Source organism: Lampris incognitus, chromosome 7 (genome assembly GCF_029633865.1).
Source record: "Lampris incognitus isolate fLamInc1 chromosome 7, fLamInc1.hap2, whole genome shotgun sequence".
In the NCBI taxonomy this organism is placed as follows: domain Eukaryota; kingdom Metazoa; phylum Chordata; class Actinopteri; order Lampriformes; family Lampridae; genus Lampris; species Lampris incognitus.
In genome coordinates this window covers 1,148,275-1,167,601 of record NC_079217.1, presented here as the reverse complement: position 1 = coordinate 1,167,601, position 19,327 = coordinate 1,148,275, and the positions used below count along the sequence as shown (strand labels likewise).

At 43.2% G+C, this 19,327-nt stretch overlaps 1 protein-coding gene across 2 annotated transcripts in view; it reads left to right on the top strand.

The window, feature by feature from the left end:
* Positions 1–10,994, top strand: part of tpst1 (tyrosylprotein sulfotransferase 1) — a 79,315-nt gene extending 68,321 nt beyond the window's left edge. Inside the window, exons 4-7 of one of the 2 annotated variants that reach the window (XM_056283159.1) lie at positions 6,911–6,961; positions 7,592–7,658; positions 8,163–8,207; positions 10,537–10,994. In XM_056283159.1, the coding sequence (XP_056139134.1) occupies positions 6,911–6,961; positions 7,592–7,627 (87 nt within the window). In that variant the 3' untranslated portion in view covers positions 7,628–7,658; positions 8,163–8,207; positions 10,537–10,994. The remainder of the gene's footprint in view (positions 1–6,910; positions 6,962–7,591; positions 7,659–8,162; positions 8,208–10,536) is intronic. The other variant, XM_056283160.1, reaches the window with a different exon arrangement.
* Positions 10,995–19,327: the final 8,333 nt, after the last annotated feature.

The following is a 19,327-nucleotide window of genomic DNA, read 5'->3' as shown; positions in this document are numbered from 1 at the left end:
TACTGGATATACAACAGTATGTAGTTCTTAGTATGTGAAGAAGTCTGTACCTAATAGTCCTTTATATTGGATATACAACAGTATGTAGTTCTTAGTATGTGAAGAAGTGTGTAGCTAATAGTCCTTTATACTGGATATACAACAGCATGTAGTTCTTAGTATGTGAAGAAGTGTGTACCTAATAGTTCTTTATATTGGATATACAACAGTATGTAGTTCTTAGCATGTGAAGAAGTGTGTACCTAATAGTCCTTTATACTGGATATACAACAGTATGTAGTTCTTAGTATGTGAAGAAGTCTGTACTTAATGGTCCTTTATACTGGATATACAACAGTATGTAGTTCTTAGTATGTGAAGAAGTGTGTACCTAATAGTTCTTCATATTGGATATACAACAGTATGTAGTTCTTAGTATGTGAAGAAGTGTGTAGCTAATAGTCCTTTATACTGGATGTACAACAGTATGTAGTTCTTAGTATGTAAAGAAGTGTGTACCTAATAGTCCTTTATACTGGATATACAACAGTATGTAGTTCTTAGTATGTAAAGAAGTGTGTAGCTAATAGTCCTCTATACTGGATATACAACAGTATGTAGTTCTTAGTATGTAAAGAAGTCTGTACCTAATAGTCCTTTATACTGGATATACAACAGTATGTAGTTCTTAGTATGTAAAGAAGTGTGTAGCTAATAGTCCTTTATACTGGATATACAACAGTATGTAGTTCTTAGTATGTGAAGAAGTGTGTAGCTAATAGTCCTCTATACTGGATATACAACAATATGTAGTTCTTAGTATGTAAAGAAGTGTGTAGCTAATAGTCCTCTATACTGGATATACAACAGTATGTAGTTCTTAGTATGTAAAGAAGTCTGTACCTAATAGTCCTTTATACTGGATATACAACAGTATGTAGTTCTTAGTATGTGAAGAAGTGTGTACCTAATAGTCCTTTATACTGGATGTACAACAGTATGTAGTTCTTAGTATGTGAAGAAGTGTGTAGCTAATAGTCCTTTATACTGGATATACAACAGTATGTAGTTCTTAGTATGTAAAGAAGTGTGTACCTAATAGTCCTTTATGCTGGATATACAACAGTATGTAGTTCTTAGTATGTGAAGAAGTGTGTAGCTAATAGTCCTTTATACTGGATATACAACAGTATGTAGTTCTTAGTTTGTGAAGAAGTCTGTACTTAATGGTCCTTTATACTGGATATACAACAGTATGTAGTTCTTAGTATGTGAAGAAGTGTGTACCTAATAGTTCTTCATATTGGATATACAACAGTATGTAGTTCTTAGTATGTGAAGAAGTGTGTAGCTAATAGTCCTTTATACTGGATATACAACAGTATGTAGTTCTTAGTATGTGAAGAAGTGTGTAGCTAATAGTCCTTTATACTGGATATACAACAGTATGTAGTTCTTAGTATGTAAAGAAGTGTGTAGCTAATAGTCCTTTATACTGGATATACAACAGTATGTAGTTCTTAGTATGTAAAGAAGTGTGTACCTAATAGTCCTTTATACTGAATATACAACAGTATGTAGTTCTTAGTATGTGAAGAAGTGTGTAGCTAATAGTCCTTTATACTGGATATACAACAGTATGTAGTTCTTAGTATGTGAAGAAGTGTGTACCTAATAGTTCTTCATATTGGATATACAACAGTATGTAGTTCTTAGTATGTGAAGAAGCGTGTAGCTAATAGTCCTTTATACTGGATATACAACAGTATGTAGTTCTTAGTATGTGAAGAAGTGTGTAGCTAATAGTCCTTTATACTGGATATACAACAGTATGTAGTTCTTAGTATGTAAAGAAGTGTGTAGCTAATAGTCCTTTATACTGGATATACAACAGTATGTAGTTCTTAGTATGTAAAGAAGTGTGTACCTAATAGTCCTTTATACTGAATATACAACAGTATGTAGTTCTTAGTATGTGAAGAAGTGTGTAGCTAATAGTCCTTTATACTGGATATACAACAGTATGTAGTTCTTAGTATGTGAAGAAGTGTGTACCTAATAGTTCTTCATATTGGATATACAACAGTATGTAGTTCTTAGTATGTGAAGAAGTGTGTAGCTAATAGTCCTCTATACTGGATACACAACAGTATGTAGTTCTTAGTATGTAAAGAAGTGTGTAGCTAATAGTCCTCTATACTGGATATACAACAGTATGTAGTTCTTAGTATGTAAAGAAGTCTGTACCTAATAGTCCTTTATACTGGATGTACAACAGTATGTAGTTCTTAGTATGTGAAGAAGTGTGTACCTAATAGTCCTTTATACTGGATGTACAACAGTATGTAGTTCTTAGTATGTGAAGAAGTGTGTAGCTAATAGTCCTTTATACTGGATATACAACAGTATGTAGTTCTTAGTATGTAAAGAAGTGTGTACCTAATAGTCCTTTATGCTGGATATACAACAGTATGTAGTTCTTAGTATGTGAAGAAGTGTGTAGCTAATAGTCCTTTATACTGGATATACAACAGTATGTAGTTCTTAGTTTGTGAAGAAGTGTGTACCTAATAGTCCTTTATACTGGATATACAACAGTATGTAGGTCTTAGTATGTGAAGAAGTCTGTACTTAATGGTCCTTTATACTGGATATACAACAGTATGTAGTTCTTAGTATGTGAAGAAGTGTGTAGCTAATAGTCCTTTATACTGGATATACAACAGTATGTAGTTCTTAGTATGTGAAGAAGTGTGTACCTAATAGTCCTTTATACTGGATATACAACAGTATGTAGTTCTTAGTATGTGAAGAAGTCTGTACCTAATAGTCCTTTATACTGGATATACAACAGTATGTATTTCTTAGAATGTAAAGAAGTGTGTACCTAATAGTCCTTTATACTGGATATACAACAGTATGTAGTTCTTAGTATGTGAAGAAGTCTGTACCTAATAGTCCTTTATATTGGATATACAACAGTATGTAGTTCTTAGTATGTGAAGAAGTGTGTAGCTAATAGTCCTTTATACTGGATATACAACAGTATGTAGTTCTTAGTATGTGAAGAAGTGTGTAGCTAATAGTCCTTTATACTGGATATACAACAGTATGTAGTTCTTAGTATGTGAAGAAGTGTGTAGCTAATAGTCCTCTATACTGGATATACAACAGTATGTAGTTCTTAGTATGTGAAGAAGTGTGTAGCTAATAGTCCTCTATACTGGATATACGTTCTTCTTAGCGCAGTACGGCCTGGGAGTCATAATCTCTGAATGCTGCAGCGTTTGAAGCACAGTCACACACATGGACTCTTGTCCAAAGTGTTGGGACAGACGTAGAGCAGAGGGATGTTGTTGGAGGTAATAGTATCCTTGGAACGTTGCCACCCAGAGAGGGTGGAAGTAGACAAGAGTGCAGCTGAAACAACCTTCTGTTCTGAACTCGACTGCACTGTCAGCGTTTCCATGCGCGGGTCCTTGCCGCGTACAAGGTGCTGCATGCTCGCTGTGACTCGGCTTCCTGCAGGACATGTGACTCAACCGCACATTTCCAGGGCCACGGCGCTACGTGTGCACAGCCAGCGACAAGTGACGTGGTTGCAGCACCTTGAATGAACCGGCGTCTCTGGTCCCAGATAAGAGGGCAGGAAGCTACCCTGGCCCACTGTGTGTGTGACAGGATTACATTTTTCAGTGTTGGGTGATTTTGTTTCAGGGCCTAAAATATTCTCAAGACCAAAAACAAAAGACTTAAAGTATCTGTAACGCAAGTAGCGCGCATCAGTTCATCATGTGGCACAAAATACGCATGCAGACCAAAACCATTTCCACTCCCTGTGTGGAATTTTGTGTAGGAATGTTCTTTTGTAATTGAATGTATGCCGGCTCAGAATGAAGCCGTACGCTGTAGACCAGTTCAGGGTGGGACTACCCGGATTATGCAGTCCTACAGATCCACATAAACATCTCGCCATATCTGGTGCCCTCTGTGCCGCATGCGTTGCAGAAGGGGCCGAGTTGCGGACAGTCATGCAGTGGAGGGTCTCAGCTCAGGGACGACGAGTCAGCAAAGCCGTCCCAGGCAGTCAGTGTGTTTGGACAGACTAATCAACAGGACTGACAGGCAGGCCTCCAATTTCACCGAGGTGAGAAGCAGGCGGTAGTGTTTCTCTTCGCCTGTAGCAAGAGGGGCGACAGATCCTCCCAAAATATAAGCAACCCCCCCCCCCCACACATTTTCCCATGACAAGCCCCCCAACCCCCCCCCCCCCATTTTCCCATGACCGTTGTGACAAGTGGTTTGGAGATACTGGACACTCGGCGTCTGCTGGTCAGGACTGGTCCTGTTGTTAAGTGAGACAGGTGTACAAAGGAACATCGTCCCCTTATTTTGGTGGATTACTGCCCTCCTTTCAATTAACCTTCGCACACAATTTCATGGTTTCTACTGCTGCTTAACTTGCGCCAACAGTTTGATGAAATATGCCCACCTTTTAAAGGGGTGTCGTTTAATTTATTATGTGTCGTGATCTTGGATTCTGTAGTTTGATGGGTTTGTAAAATGTTTTATTTCACCATTTGTTTGGTATATGTGTGTTGTGTTTTCAATGTTTTTATTTCTATAGAATAAACGAGAGAAAAAAATGTTTTATGATGTCCAAAAAAAAAAAAAAAGACTTTCCAGTCACCAAATCAAGTTTAGTTTTGATGGTGTTCGTACTACTTTATGTAACGCTTCACAGGGTTGAGTGATTTATTTAGTCTTGCATCAATCAATTTTTTTTGGGATTCTCCCCCCATTTTCTCCCCCCATTGTAGCTGGCCAATGCACTGACAGCGGTGGGTTTTGGGTTAGATGTCATTAATACGGCTCTGCAGGGGCTTTATAGACTCTAGTTGACTGCTCACAAAGAATTTTCAGGTCATAATTTAAACCAGGTGCCTGGTAGCCTTCCACTTTGAAACACAACGGGCATGGCTGCACCTGCCCTTTACAGGAACACCAGACACACGTTCTGACCCGGTGCTGGTGAGCAGGTGTAGGGATCTACACTAGATGGGGATGAGTTCATTATTCAGTTTGTTACTCCCTGATGGACCGTGTGTGTGTCTTCTGGAAACGCTCGCTCCTGAGGACAAACCCCTCTACGCACCACCTAACCTGTCCCGGTGACGGGGCCATGTAAGGTTTACGGGCGACCCGTTTCTCGTCTTGGTGTCCCTTGTAGATCTGTGAGGGTGAGATGGGTAAGGTACAGAGCCAGAGAGCCTTGCTTCTGGACCGTGCTTTGCTGGGATTTACTTCCTTGGGCTGGTGACTCATTGTTCCACCACGGGGGTTTTCTCGTACGCCCCTCTTCTGTCCTTTGCGTGTTCTCTCGTCTCTTGCAGCAGAGGGATTTGATAAGCTATGAGCAGTTGGGCCAAGGCCTTTTGTGTGATGAGTAAGGCTAAAAAATGGCACCCAAGTGCAAATGAGAAACGTGCACTCGCCCCTCCGTCTCTCATGCTGGAACTTTAACGGGTTGAATCCGGTCTCTGGCGCCGCCACGACTTCAACAAACGTGTGAGCAAGCCTTGAGGCACACAGACACACTTGGTTTAGAGTTTTGTCATTTCTTACAGCCCTGCTCAGATGATTACTGCATTTCCTTAGGCCGGCCGGCCTCGGTGCACTGACACACAACTGCCCTTTGAAGAGACTTTTATTCGCTAGCTCAGACGGTGACTTCCCCACCCATGAAATAGGATATCTCTCTCGACTTGACCAGATAGACTGACTTGAGTCGTCTGTGTGCAGACCACACCAAAGTTGTTTATTTATTTTCAGTAAAAGGAAGCCACTGGTCTCCACCATTTCAGCAAGGTCAGGCTTCAGACTTTTTTTCCCTCCATGTCTCACTGCTGCCCTCACCTGGTCATCCAAGCAGGACCACGCTGCTCCCTCCTATCGTCAGCTCAGCCCCGCTAACATTCCTCACTTCCCCTCCACCCACACTCTTGCCCTCTCCCTTTTTTGACCACCACCACCTTTCTTTCATTTTCACTAGCTGTTCTTTCAAATGAGCGTTGTGGTGCAGGGTGTAGCAGAGAAGCAGCGTCATTGTCGGGGTAATGGAGAGTTGCAAAGAATCCAACTGAATTCTTTCTAGATGATTCCAGCAGAGAAATGGAGGGAGAAATCCCAATGGAGGAGTGTTTGCCAAGTTTTGAAACCCTCCTTCATGTGTCCTGGAAAGACACACACACACACACACAGAGAGAGAGTAAATTCTTGGATCCCCTCCAGAGCGAATGTCAGGATATGTCCTGTGGGAGCCTGACCTCGCTTCCTGTCCTGAAACACACAGTCCTTCTCATGCTGACGTATCAGCTGCCTCTTCTGCAAACAGTCAGTGGAGAGACCACCCCCGCTTTCTCTACCGCTGAACCCCACCATCCCACCCCACCCCACCCGTCCCCTCCGTTATTCATTCCCCTCTCAGCTTTTCTCCTGAACTTTGTCATGTCCAGCAGTATGACACGAGGACGAGACATGGCTCACATTTGTCTACTGTAATGCATCTGCTAGTGATCAGCTTGGTTAGAAGAGGCAGGAGAGCAAGTCAGGCACAGAGGTGGTGAAGCAGGACTTCACGGTTCAGCTTGTGGCTGTAGTTTTCTCTGGAGACAGTGGGGTGTTCATGAGCTACGGCGTATTCTGAAACTGATTTGCATCAATCGCCAATGAAAGTTTCTCCTAATGCACTTGTAATTAGGTTTTTTTGCTCTGCGACTTTTCAGATGGTGAAACATAATCGATGGGCCGTTAGACTAATGATGAAAAGTGCCTTGTTGGGTAGTCCACATAATGAAATAACACATTTTCTGAAGCTCTGGATCATCACATGGTGGATATAGCCTCTAAATCCGGTCCTTTGTTTTTCCAGGTCTTTAAAGGTGAATTTCAGCTACCAGATTTTCTAAGAGAACAATCACAGGTACAGTAGAAGTTCTGCCTGTTGTTCTGGACATTTTATTTCTAAATTCAGCTTCACTGCCGATGTCTGATTTAGTTGAGCCGTCTGTAGCGCAATAGAATTTGTAGTTTTCTTTCCTCAGTCATTCATCTGCCTTCTGACTTGTTTCTCAGGTCATTCACTGCAGCCTGTTGTGTTTTTTCCTTCTTTTTTGTCTTGGTTTTACTCTTGTGTCAGTGGTTTCGGTTTGCTTTAGTGGTAGTTTAAATCTGTTGCTTTGTTGTCCATCAATGTAAGAGGCTAATGTTGTCTACGCTTGTTCAAAGGTGACACCTCTGCTCCTGTTGTAGTTAGCACCCAGTCCTGCATGTGACCATCGCTTTATTTTCTGAGCACTTATTCTGTCATTTGCAAATAATCACAGGGTGGCACCATAAGATGTCTTCGAAATACATTTCGTTCAACTAACGGTGGGTCATTTATTGACATTTTAGTGGACAGAAATAGCACATTTTCCCATGCTCTACTGAAAACATTTTGTCACAAAATATTTCTCAACAGCACTCAACAGATTGAGACAGAAGCCGCAAAGATCATGTACGTAATTTCTGCACCATCTTTATTTCTCTTGTCATCTTTCACTCTGTGCAGCTCCAGAGGTCTCCAGAGAAGCCCAACCCCAGTTAGGACAGAGGGGAAGTGAGGCCGGAACATACAGGTGCAGTGTGATATAAATAAAAAGATCTCCTCCCTGTTAATAATGTTAATAACCACGTGGTTAGTAAAGGTTGGAATTTAGAAGCAAGCGTGAGCTAAGCCTCTTTACGATGAATGTACTGTGTCGGTTCTATCGTAGATTGAGCGGTGAAGGAAACGCTAGCTCCCATTAGAAACCAATATTCTCTGAAATCTGATAATGGTTAATGATACTTAGATGGCAAGTGTGGGAGCATCTTTCATCCTGAGATATGACTCCTGAGTTCACCGAGGTTGTCCACAAACACCAGTCTGTCTTCTGGGTAAATGGTGTTTGATGTCTCCCCCGCGCCTCTGAAACTTCCCCCAGCTTCGGCTTCATTGCGTATGTTGCATTGCAAATGAAAGAATGACTTGAACAGCTGTAGCAACAGGATATGTGGTAATGACCGTGTGCTTCACAAGTCCAGCGAACTGCTTTCAGTGGGGTGGCTGCAGTATCTCTGACCTGTTGTCTGTTTTGTAGATTAATCTTGATGATGGACAGAGTTGAAACCCAATGAGCCCGGAGGTAAGTTCATCTCTTTTTATCATTGCTGCTGCGGAAATGTGTCATTCATGTTCCCCTTTAATGGGGTTTTTTTTTGGTGAACTTTGACCTTGTAGATGGGTGGTAGGAAATACACTTCATTAAATTGTGCGTAAGATTTGTAAAACAAAGTGTCACAAAGCTTTGATCAAGTGAGCTTAGGCTCGTGTGTGTCCACGAGGCGTTTTCCTCCGGCACAAAAGTGCGGTGGTAAGAGAGAGAAGAAAAAAACCCCACTGCATGTGGGTTTTGTTACTATGACAACACATCACCACGCTGTTGTATATAGCCTTGTGTCGCGCCTTTGCATTTTATCTATTTGTGTGATGTTTTAGCGCCACCTGGAGGATGCTTGCCCTCATTTATTTTTATTTTTTGGATTTTGTCATCCTTTTTCTCCCCAATTCTATCCAGCCAATTACCTCACTCTTCTGAGAGCCGTCCCGGTCGCTGCTCCACCCCCTCTGCAGACTACCACATGCCTCCTCCCATACATGTGGAGTCACCAGCTGCTTCTTTTCACCTGAGGGTGAGAAGTTTCACCAGGGACACACAGTGCATGGGAGGATCACGCTATCCCCCCCCCCCGAACAGGACACATACCCACATCCGGCTTCCCACCCACAGACACGACCAATTGTGTCTGTAGGGGCGCCGGATGTAACACGGGGATTCAAACTGGCGTTGGTAGGCAACGGATTAATTGCCACGCTACCCAGACCCTCATACTTTGTACACTATCAGATAGATAGTGCCACTACGTCATCAAATGGCAGACCACTCACAGTAAACCTCTGGGAAGTAACTGGAAGCCTCTATCTAAAACAGTCACGAGGTTGAGTGAAATACTCACTTTGTTTTTGGTGGTGCATGTTGTCACCGCTCTATCTGACAAAGCAAGGAGGATGTGGGTGCATGACATGACCCGTCAGAGATGACAGTACAGTGAATATATATCGCCTCCATTTTTTTGGTTACCAGGGTGATGAGTCCCGACCCATCTAATATATGGTTGCCCGAAAAGGAGCGACAGTGATGGCACCAGCACCTTTCTGAAAAGTTCAGATTTTCAACTGGAAGCGCCTGCACAAAAAAGTCGGCGTGCTCTGAAAAAAGATGCTGGGGGGCGTCCGGGTCTATTCTGTTGCCTGCCAACACGGGGCTCGCCGGTTTGTATCCCCATGTTACCTCTGCTTTGGTCAGGCGTCCATCCCTACAGACACAATTGGCCGTGTCTGCGGGTGGGAAGCCGTGGGTATGTGTCCTGGTCAGTCGGAGCGCCTGTTCAGGGGGGAGGGGGAACAGCGGGATCCTCCCAGGTGAAAAGAAGTGGCTGGTGACTCCACATGTATCGGAGGAGCCGTCCCAGATCGGCAGAGGGGGTGGAGCAGCGGCTTAATTAGATGGATACAACTGTGGAGAAAAAGGGGGGGAAATTAAAAAAACGAGACTGGGCGCAGTGCTTGTTCTTTGGGCGGCTGTATACGCTCTCTCCTCATTGGGAAGAACCGATCAAAGGCGCTCAGAAAAAAACACAACATGGACACAAGCCCTTAGACATTATGGATTTTTGGGAATTTTTGTCCAATATTTAGTTCCAACTAGGCGCCGGTACATTAAGACATGAGCTGTATTAATTAAGAGTCAACAGTTGAGTATATTATATTACATCGGTATCCCTGAATCAAAACATAAACAGGTTCACACGAATTGAATAGTCAATGTGTAGACCCTTTTATGACCTACATCACACACAGTATGCGCGCACATTTTAGCAGCAAAAGAGGCAACTTCTCCATCTCCAATCAATGCAGGTGCCAGTGGATTTTTGATGGACTCATCTTTACATTTTAAAATGTCATGTTGTGGGTTGCCAGAACAGGTCTTGCAAAACTAAAGGTATAAATTTCTACCGCATCCACTGGGGAAAAGACCGCTCAATGAAGACTGGGGCTACAAGCAATAAAACGAGTCCAGATAAATACACAAGTGGCTGTCATAACAAATACCAGTTATATTGTAGCATAAATAAGAGGTTATAGCATACAATTGTATGGTTGCAAATAATAAAATCAATTTTTTGCTGCTAAAATGCACACGCATACTAAATCACGTGATCGCTGTGTACCAACTGTAAGAGTCTGTAAAGCCCAAGAGGGTGTCTGTGTGATTCTTGTCTTTGGAAATATTGCAAACCAAGTGTGGGCGCACACATGCAGGCTGGTTTGGTCAGGAAGCGCCGAGAAAGCTGTATGTTCCACTGAACGTTTAGCGATCCTTAACGAGATGCTGTGTTTGTGTGTCACTTCAGGGCATGAGCTGGTGCTGAAGACAACAGAAGGATGGATGGATGCCTACACAACCGTTTTGCCACTTTTCTTTTTCCAGATTTCGGCAGGTGTCCAGGGACGCACTTTCACACAACTGGAGAATTTAAGTAAATGTAAGCCTCCTCCGCGGGCCCAGACCACTCTCAATCCACTGACAACCTTTGGCCTTTGTTGTACTGTAAAGAAATGTTTGTCGATTTCATTTCATTCTTGTCACATCACGCTCATTTGGATTGTTAGAACTAGTTTTCTTGGCTGTGTAAAAATGTGATCCTGTTGTAAGAAACTGAAGTATTTATGGACGAAAGTTAGCTTTTTGAAGATGCAATATCTATTTTGATGTTTGATTTTATTCATGCTTTTGTATTGTGCAATTTCATTGGTGCTGATGTACAAGATCAGTTTTGACTATTGACAGCGATAAACAATGGCTTTTTTTAAAAAATTTGTTTTTTTTTTAATAACATGTTATTAAGTTTCATACACCGGGCAATATGTAAATTATTTTGAAAAAATAGGCGTTTGAAGTCTAAGGGCCCAAACTGACATCAGAGCACTAGCAGTGACGAAGGCCGAGTGTCGCGTCACCAAGTAGCACCGATTCACTAAGCTGAACAGCTAATCAGAGTGATCTCTCTCACCGACGGGCTCCGCTGCCGATTCAACATGCCGACAGAGGTCCGACTAATGCCAACAGTGCGGGACACAGACACTCACCAATGGACCGACATTGGCCGGCCTGGTGTGTCGCAGCCTTTAGGTGCATTATGGCCAGAGAGCAGACATTCCTCCATCCATAGCACGCTCTCTCTCTCATGATGTTCTAGATAACCAAAGGTAACTTTCCTTAACGTCTAATTTATGATATCCCAGCAGGCAGCAGCACCAAAGGCATGCTGGACAGGTGGCCAATCCATTGTGTGAGGGTCACGCAGAGGAAGCCCGTCCAATCATGGGAGGAACATGCAAACTGCACAGATGGGCTAAAATCAAACCAAACCCCATGACACACTTGCAGCGAGGCAACAGCACAAACCACTAAGCCGTGGTTATTTCTGTGGAGTCTTTACACCCCCAGATTAGATGGCTTGAACACCATACATAACAGGTGAATGTAATGAACGTGCTGGTGGTACTTGAGGACCTGTGCCAACTCTGCCCTCCACTTCAACTCCATCTATTACATGTATTTTTCAAGATGAAAACAGAAGCATTGAGAGGCATGAAAACCATTTTGTATCAGGGCACAGAGAGCCACACTACATGGTTTTCAGAAACATCTCAGAGGAACGACAACATTTGCACTGTGACCGTCGGCTTAACGCACTGGAAACTTAAAGGCACGTAAACACTCTGCAGAGCTGTTATTGACTGTCTTTTAAGGAAAACTTGACTGAAGAGGGTAATATACAGACGCTGAAAATATGCACACTTACTTGTATTATCTAGAGTAGGGATGGTGATAACGGCCAGTGCCTACGGAGCATATGTCCACATGGCAACATCAGACGGTAGGCTGGGGAAACCAACTTGTATTCCCGACCGGTGTTGCTGTCAGAGATGAGTAGTATTATCCTCACAGCAAGTATATACTGATTTCATCTCTGATCACTAGCTCAACGCTATATATTTTGTGGCATCCTTTATCTTCCCACACTTACAACTTATATGATCTTATTTCATTTTGTCTATAATAGTAAAAACGGTTTTAATGAAGTTCCGATTCCTCAACTGGCAAAACATCTGCAAAGTGTTTTGTCCTACAGTTATTTGCAGTTAGCTGTGGATCATTTGTGCTAAATAATAGGCAGTTCAGGGTTGTACAATGGCTTAATGGTTAGCACTGTCACCTTTTGGCAAGAGGTCCTGGATTCAGTTCTAGCCCATCTTTGTGGAGTTGGCATGGGTTTCTTCCTGCAGTCTAAAGACATGCATATAGGCTGAAGTGGAACATCCAAGTTGTCAATGTGGCAACCAGTCCAGGGTTTCTCCCTGCCTTCGACCCAAGGCCTGCTGGGAAAGACTCCACCCCCGTAGCCCTGAACTGGATTAGGTGGGTATAGATAATGGATGGATTAAAGACATATCAATTTTAGAGTGTCAGAATCACATCTGTGAAAGGTGTGCGAGGATATTCACTAATTCCCAGTATTACACAAGACATACGTATTTTAGATAGTTAGTGGAATGACAATATAATGAAATTAAGATATCAGTGCAGTAGACAGGCTATACTGAACCACGAATGCCTCAGAGAGACCTCCCTGACAAATACTACAAGGAGGATCTATAAAATATAAGTGAGTGAACTAAAACAGTCAATACAAATATACAATAGCTGGGTGTAAATAGATAATACCTGAAGACTGACACAGGCCATCATGTCCTCAAGAGCCTGTATACCTCGGACCTTCTCTCCATCCAGAAGTCCCTTGATGGCGTCCACACAGCAGCTGCCCTGTAATCTACTGAAGGTGCTCAGATGTACAACCCCCGTGTTTCATGCATTGACATATGAAGACAACTTTAGTTTTTTTAGCAGATAGCATGACATTGTCAAGTCAAGTCAATTTTATTTGTATAGCCCAATATCTGCCTGCATCCCAAATGTCACAGTGGGCTATAGGCTCCATTACCACACAGTATGGCCATGATGAAAAACGAATACCATCTTCATGCACTGCAAATGTGATCTACACTGTATACAGTGGTGGTTCTAGACCAGTTTTACTGGGGGTGGGGGGGCAGGCTGGGGCCAGTTGTGTTGTCAGAGGGGCACATTCAACCCGGGATAAAAGAGAGAAATTGAGTGTTCAAGCTTTCAAAAAGTTTAGTTCAGTATATAAAGTAATAGCGTGCAAAAAAATAATAATAAAATAAAAAGATATAACATGATTAATACCATGATTGGTATTTGTTTCAGTAACTTAGTTACAATTTTATTAAATTACAATATTGAAAACAAAACACATTCCTGTTAGCTTCAGCTCAAGTTACATTCTTTGCTGCAGCACTTCTTTATAAGGCTCAATGAACAGTACAAGCTCAACTGTACTAATGGCTTTCTGCATCCCAGTATTTTCCTTTCTAGAATTTCACATTACAGCAACTCTATTCTGCAGTTTTTATGATTTTTGGCAAACCAACAAATGAGTCAAAATTCAAAGCCTTTGCCCTCCTAGACTCAATACTTAGTACACCCCTATTGCTCAATCTCTCATTGGTGATGGTGGACCTGAGGTACGTTTTCACCAGCTTCAGCGTAGAAAAACTCCACCCACAAGAAGCAGAACTCACTGGGATCGCAACTGCTATTTTGCAGAATCTGAAGAACTCAAAAAACACTATACGGCTCAATGAACACTACCAGCTCTACTGTACTAGAAGGTCTCTGCATCCCAGTCTGTATTTTCCTTTCTAGAATTCGGCTGAACTGACTTTGGAAAGTATGCTAACCAGAGCAACTGGCCTATAATGTTCTATGCTGGATGTTTTACCCGTTTTGTCTGCGATTACTGGCACTAGTAAGACAAGACAACATAGAGTCAGGTAGGATGCCCTGCATTAACAATCCAGAAACACACACAGCCAGTAACACTGAGATTCTGTGGCTAGCATGCTTCAGATGTGCTGCTGTTGTTTGGTCAAGCCCCCCACATGCTTTGTTCACTGACAGTTTCTCAACGGTGTAGCACACTTCATCAGCTCTAATAACCACGTCATCGTTGTTGGGAGACATCACCAGCATTAAATCCATCACTCTTTACACAACTAAAAATGTCTCCATAGTGTTTTCTCCACAGTTCAGCAATATTTCCAGGCCCAGTAATCCCATCAATGCTGGATGGTAGGGCATCTAACTATTATTAATAACCTGACTTCCTTCCAGAAGTCATAGACATTATTCTGCTGAGGCTTGGTGGCCATGGAGTTTGCCCTCATGGCCTGCTCATTTCTTTTAATAAAACGTACAGCATATTGAAGTCTAGCGTTAGCCTGTTTCTTGTGTTACCACTCTGGCCCACGCCAGGCTCTTCCTGATAAGACCCAGGTTCTAGAAGCTTCTTTGGCCTCTACATGCAGTTAAGCTACATATTCATTCCACCCTGCCTGACGTCATGTTGTTTAGCCTTTTTTCTGTAGAATGATTTACTGCCATTATTTAGACAATTCACAATTTCATCTTATACATTAAACATAGATCACACTTGTGGTTTTGGTTCTTACAGTTCATGCTGCCACACAGAACAGCATCAGATGGTATATGCATATTACTTAGGCTCTTATCAGTCAGTGAATTATAATGCTTTAAGTCATCTTCTGTAAGCCTCGACCAATCTACTTTCCCACTTTGTTCACGGTTATCATAACTGGTCAACTCAGGTAGACTCTCCACATTTCACATCATAGACACAGGTATGTGATCTGTTGTGGCCAGACCACACAAGATCTCCACAAAACCCCACAAAAACAAAAGAACTCATAATTGACTTCAGAAAACACAACCCCCCCCCCCCCCAGCCTCTCTCCATAAATGGTGAGTGCGTGGAGAGATTTAGATTCCTGGGAATCCACGTTACAGACTGTCTTTCATGGTCACCAAACACCACAGCAGTGGTCCAAAAGGCACAGCAGCGGCTACACCTCCTGAGGTTACTCAGGGAAAACAACATGAGCGTGAAGCTGCTGGTGTCCTTCTACAGATCCGCTATCGAGAGCATCCTCACATCCTGCCTGCCGGTGTGGTTTGCTGGTTGCTCCGCCGCAGACAAAAAGGCTCTCCAGAGAATCACCAGGACAGCAGAACAAATCATCGGTTGCCCCCTCCCTCCCTCCTCTTTCAGACACTGCCCACAGCCGGACCCTCTCGAGAGCCAAAATCATCATCAAGGACAACTCACACCCCAGCAACCACCTGTTTGAACTATGACCCTCTGGCAGCCGCCTCAGGTCCATCAGACCCACAACCACCAGATTCACCAATAGCTTTTCCCCAAACGCAATAATGGCACTAAACAAACATGGTTAAACCTCTCACAGCCACCTCCCGCACCTTAATGCCTGCACTGTGTCCCATTGCTGCTCCTTCATTAGTCTTGTCTTGCTATTGTGTACTTTATTCCATTGCTGTTTCCTCCCATTGCTCTTTTTAATCATTCGTGTCTTTTTAATGTGTGCTTTTTATTTATTTTATTGTGGCACCACAGTGGAGTTGTATTAAAAAGTACAATGACAATAAAGGCATTCAATTCACTTTCTCCAAACATTCATGAGCATCAGCTGTACACATACAGTCATCCAGCCAGGATGTTGTGTGTACACATACAGTCATCCAGCCAGGATGTTGTGTGTACACATACAGTCGTCCAGCCAGGATGTTGTGTGTACACATACAGTCGTCCAGCCAGGATGTTGTGTGTACACGTACAGTCCTCCAGCCAGGATGTTGTGTGTACATATACAGTCATCCAGCCAGGATGTTGTGTGTACACATACAGTCGTCCAGCCAGGATGTTGTGTGTACACATACAGTCCTCCAGCCAGGATGTTGTGTGTACACATACAGTCCTCCAGCCAGGATGTTGTGTGTACACATACAGTCCTCCAGCCAGGATGTTGTGTGTACACATACAGTCATCCAGCCAGGATGTTGTGTGTACACGTACAGTCCTCCAGCCAGGATGTTGTGTGTACACGTACAGTCCTCCAGCCAGGATGTTGTGTGTACACATACAGTCGTCCAGCCAGGATGTTGTGTGTACACATACAGTCGTCCAGCCAGGATGTTGTGTGTACACATACAGTCCTCCAGCCAGGATGTTGTGTGTACACATACAGTCCTCCAGCCAGGATGTTGTGTGTACACATACAGTCCTCCAGCCAGGATGTTGTGTGTACACATACAGTCATCCAGCCAGGATGTTGTGTGTACACATACAGTCCTCCAGCCAGGATGTTGTGTGTACACATACAGTCATCCAGCCAGGATGTTGTGTGTACACGTACAGTCCTCCAGCCAGGATGTTGTGTGTACACGTACAGCCATCCAGCCAGGATGTTGTGTGTACACATACAGTCATCCAGCCAGGATGTTGTGTGTACACGTACAGTCATCCAGCCAGGATGTTGTGTGTACACGTACAGTCCTCCAGCCAGGAAGTTGTGTGTACACGTACAGTCCTCCAGCCAGGAAGTTGTGTGTACACGTACAGTCCTCCAGCCAGGAAGTTGTGTGTACACGTACAGTCCTCCAGCCAGGATGTTGTGTGTACACGTACAGTCATCCAGCCAGGATGTTGTGTGTACATATACAGTCATCCAGCCAGGATGTTGTGTGTACATATACAGTCATCCAGCCAGGATGTTGTGTGTACATATACAGTCATCCAGCCAGGATGTTGTGTGTACACATACAGTCATCCAGCCAGGATGTTGTGTGTACACGTACAGTCCTCCAGCCAGGATGTTGTGTGTACACGTACAGTCCTCCAGCCAGGAAGTTGTGTGTACACGTACAGTCCTCCAGCCAGGATGTTGTGTGTACACGTACAGTCAAACAGCCAGGATGTTGTGTGTACACATACAGTCCTCCAGCCAGGATGTTGTGTGTACACATACACTACCGTTCAAAAGTTTGGGATCACCCAAACAATTTTGTGTTTTCCATGAAAAGTCACACTTATTCACCACCATATGTTGTGAAATGAATAGAAAATAGAGTCAAGACATTGACAAGGTTAGAAATAATGATTTGTATTTGAAATAAGATTTTTTTTACATCAAACTTTGCTTTCGTCAAAGAATCCTCCATTTGCAGCAATTACAGCATTGCAGACCTTTGGCATTCTAGCTGTTAATTTGTTGAGGTAATCTGGAGAAATTGCACCCCACGCTTCCAGAAGCAGCTCCCACAAGTTGGATTGGTTGGATGGGCACTTCTTTGAGCAGATTGAGTTTCTGGAGCATCACATTTGTGGGGCCAATTAAACGCTCAAAATGGCCAGAAAAAGAGAACTTTCATCTGAAACTCGACAGTCTATTCTTGTTCTTAGAAATGAAGGCTATTCCATGCGAGAAATTGCTAAGAAATTGAAGATTTCCTACACCGGTGTGTACTACTCCCTTCAGAGGACAGCACAAACAGGCTCTAACCAGAGTAGAAAAAGAAGTGGGAGGCCGCGTTGCACAACTGAGCAAGAAGATAAGTACATTAGAGTCTCTAGTTTGAGAAACAGACGCCTCACAGGTCCCCAACTGGCATCTTCATTAAATAGTACCTGTTAGAGCCTGTTTGTGCTGTCCTCTGAAGGGAGTAGCACACACCGGTGTAGGAAATCTTCAATTTCTTAGCAATTTCTCGCATGGAATAGCCTTCATTTCTAAGAACAAGAATAGACTGTCGAGTTTCAGATGAAAGTTCTCTTTTTCTGGCCATTTTGAGCGTTTAATTGACCCCACAAATGTGATGCTCCAGAAACTCAATCTGCTCAAAGAAGTGCCCATCCAACCAATCCAACTTGTGGGAGCTGCTTCTGGAAGCGTGGGGTGCAATTTCTCCAGATTACCTCAACAAATTAACAGCTAGAATGCCAAAGGTCTGCAATACTGTAATTGCTGCAAATGGAGGATTCTTTGACGAAAGCAAAGTTTGATGTAAAAAAAATCTTATTTCAAATACAAATCATTATTTCTAACCTTGTCAATGTCTTGACTCTATTTTCTATTCATTTCACAACATATGGTGGTGAATAAGTGTGACTTTTCATGGAAAACACAAAATTGTTTGGGTGATCCCAAACTTTTGAACGGTAGTGTACAGTCCTCCAGCCAGGATGTTGTGTGTACACATACAGTCCTCCAGCCAGGATGTTGTGTGTACACATACAGTCCTCCAGCCAGGATGTTGTGTGTACACGTACAGCCATCCAGCCAGGATGTTGTGTGTACACATACAGTCATCCAGCCAGGATGTTGTGTGTACATATACAGTCATCCAGCCAGGATGTTGTGTGTACACATACAGTCATCCAGCCAGGATGTTGTGTGTACACATACAGTCCTCCAGCCAGGATGTTGTGTGTACACATACAGCCATCCAGCCAGGATGTTGTGTGTACATATACAGTCATCCAGCCAGGATGTTGTGTGTACACGTACAGTCATCCAGCCAGGAAGTTGTGTGTACTGTACAGTCATCCAGCCAGGATGTTGTGTGTACACATACAGTCATCCAGCCAGGATGTTGTGTGTACACGTACAGTCATCCAGCCAGGATGTTGTGTGTACATGTACAGTCATCCAGCCAGGATGTTGTGTGTACACGTACAGTCATCCAGCCAGGAAGTTGTGTGTACACGTACAGTCATCCAGCCAGGATATTGTGTGTACACGTACAGTCATCCAGCCAGGAAGTTGTGTGTACACGTACAGTCATCCAGCCAGGATGTTGCGTGTACACGTACAGTCATCCAGCCAGGAAGTTGCGTGTACACGTACAGTCATCCAGCCAGGAAGTTGCGTGTACACGTACAGTCATCCAGCCAGGATGTTGTGTGTACACGTACAGTCATCCAGCCAGGATGTTGTGTGTACATATACAGTCATCCAGCCAGGATGTTGCGTGTACATATACACTGACCCAGCTAGGATGTTGTGTGTACACGTACAGTCATCCAGCCAGGATGGTGTGTACATATACAGTCAAACAGCCAGGATGTTGTGTGTACACATACAGTCACCCAGCCAGGATGTTGTGTGTACATATACAGTCAT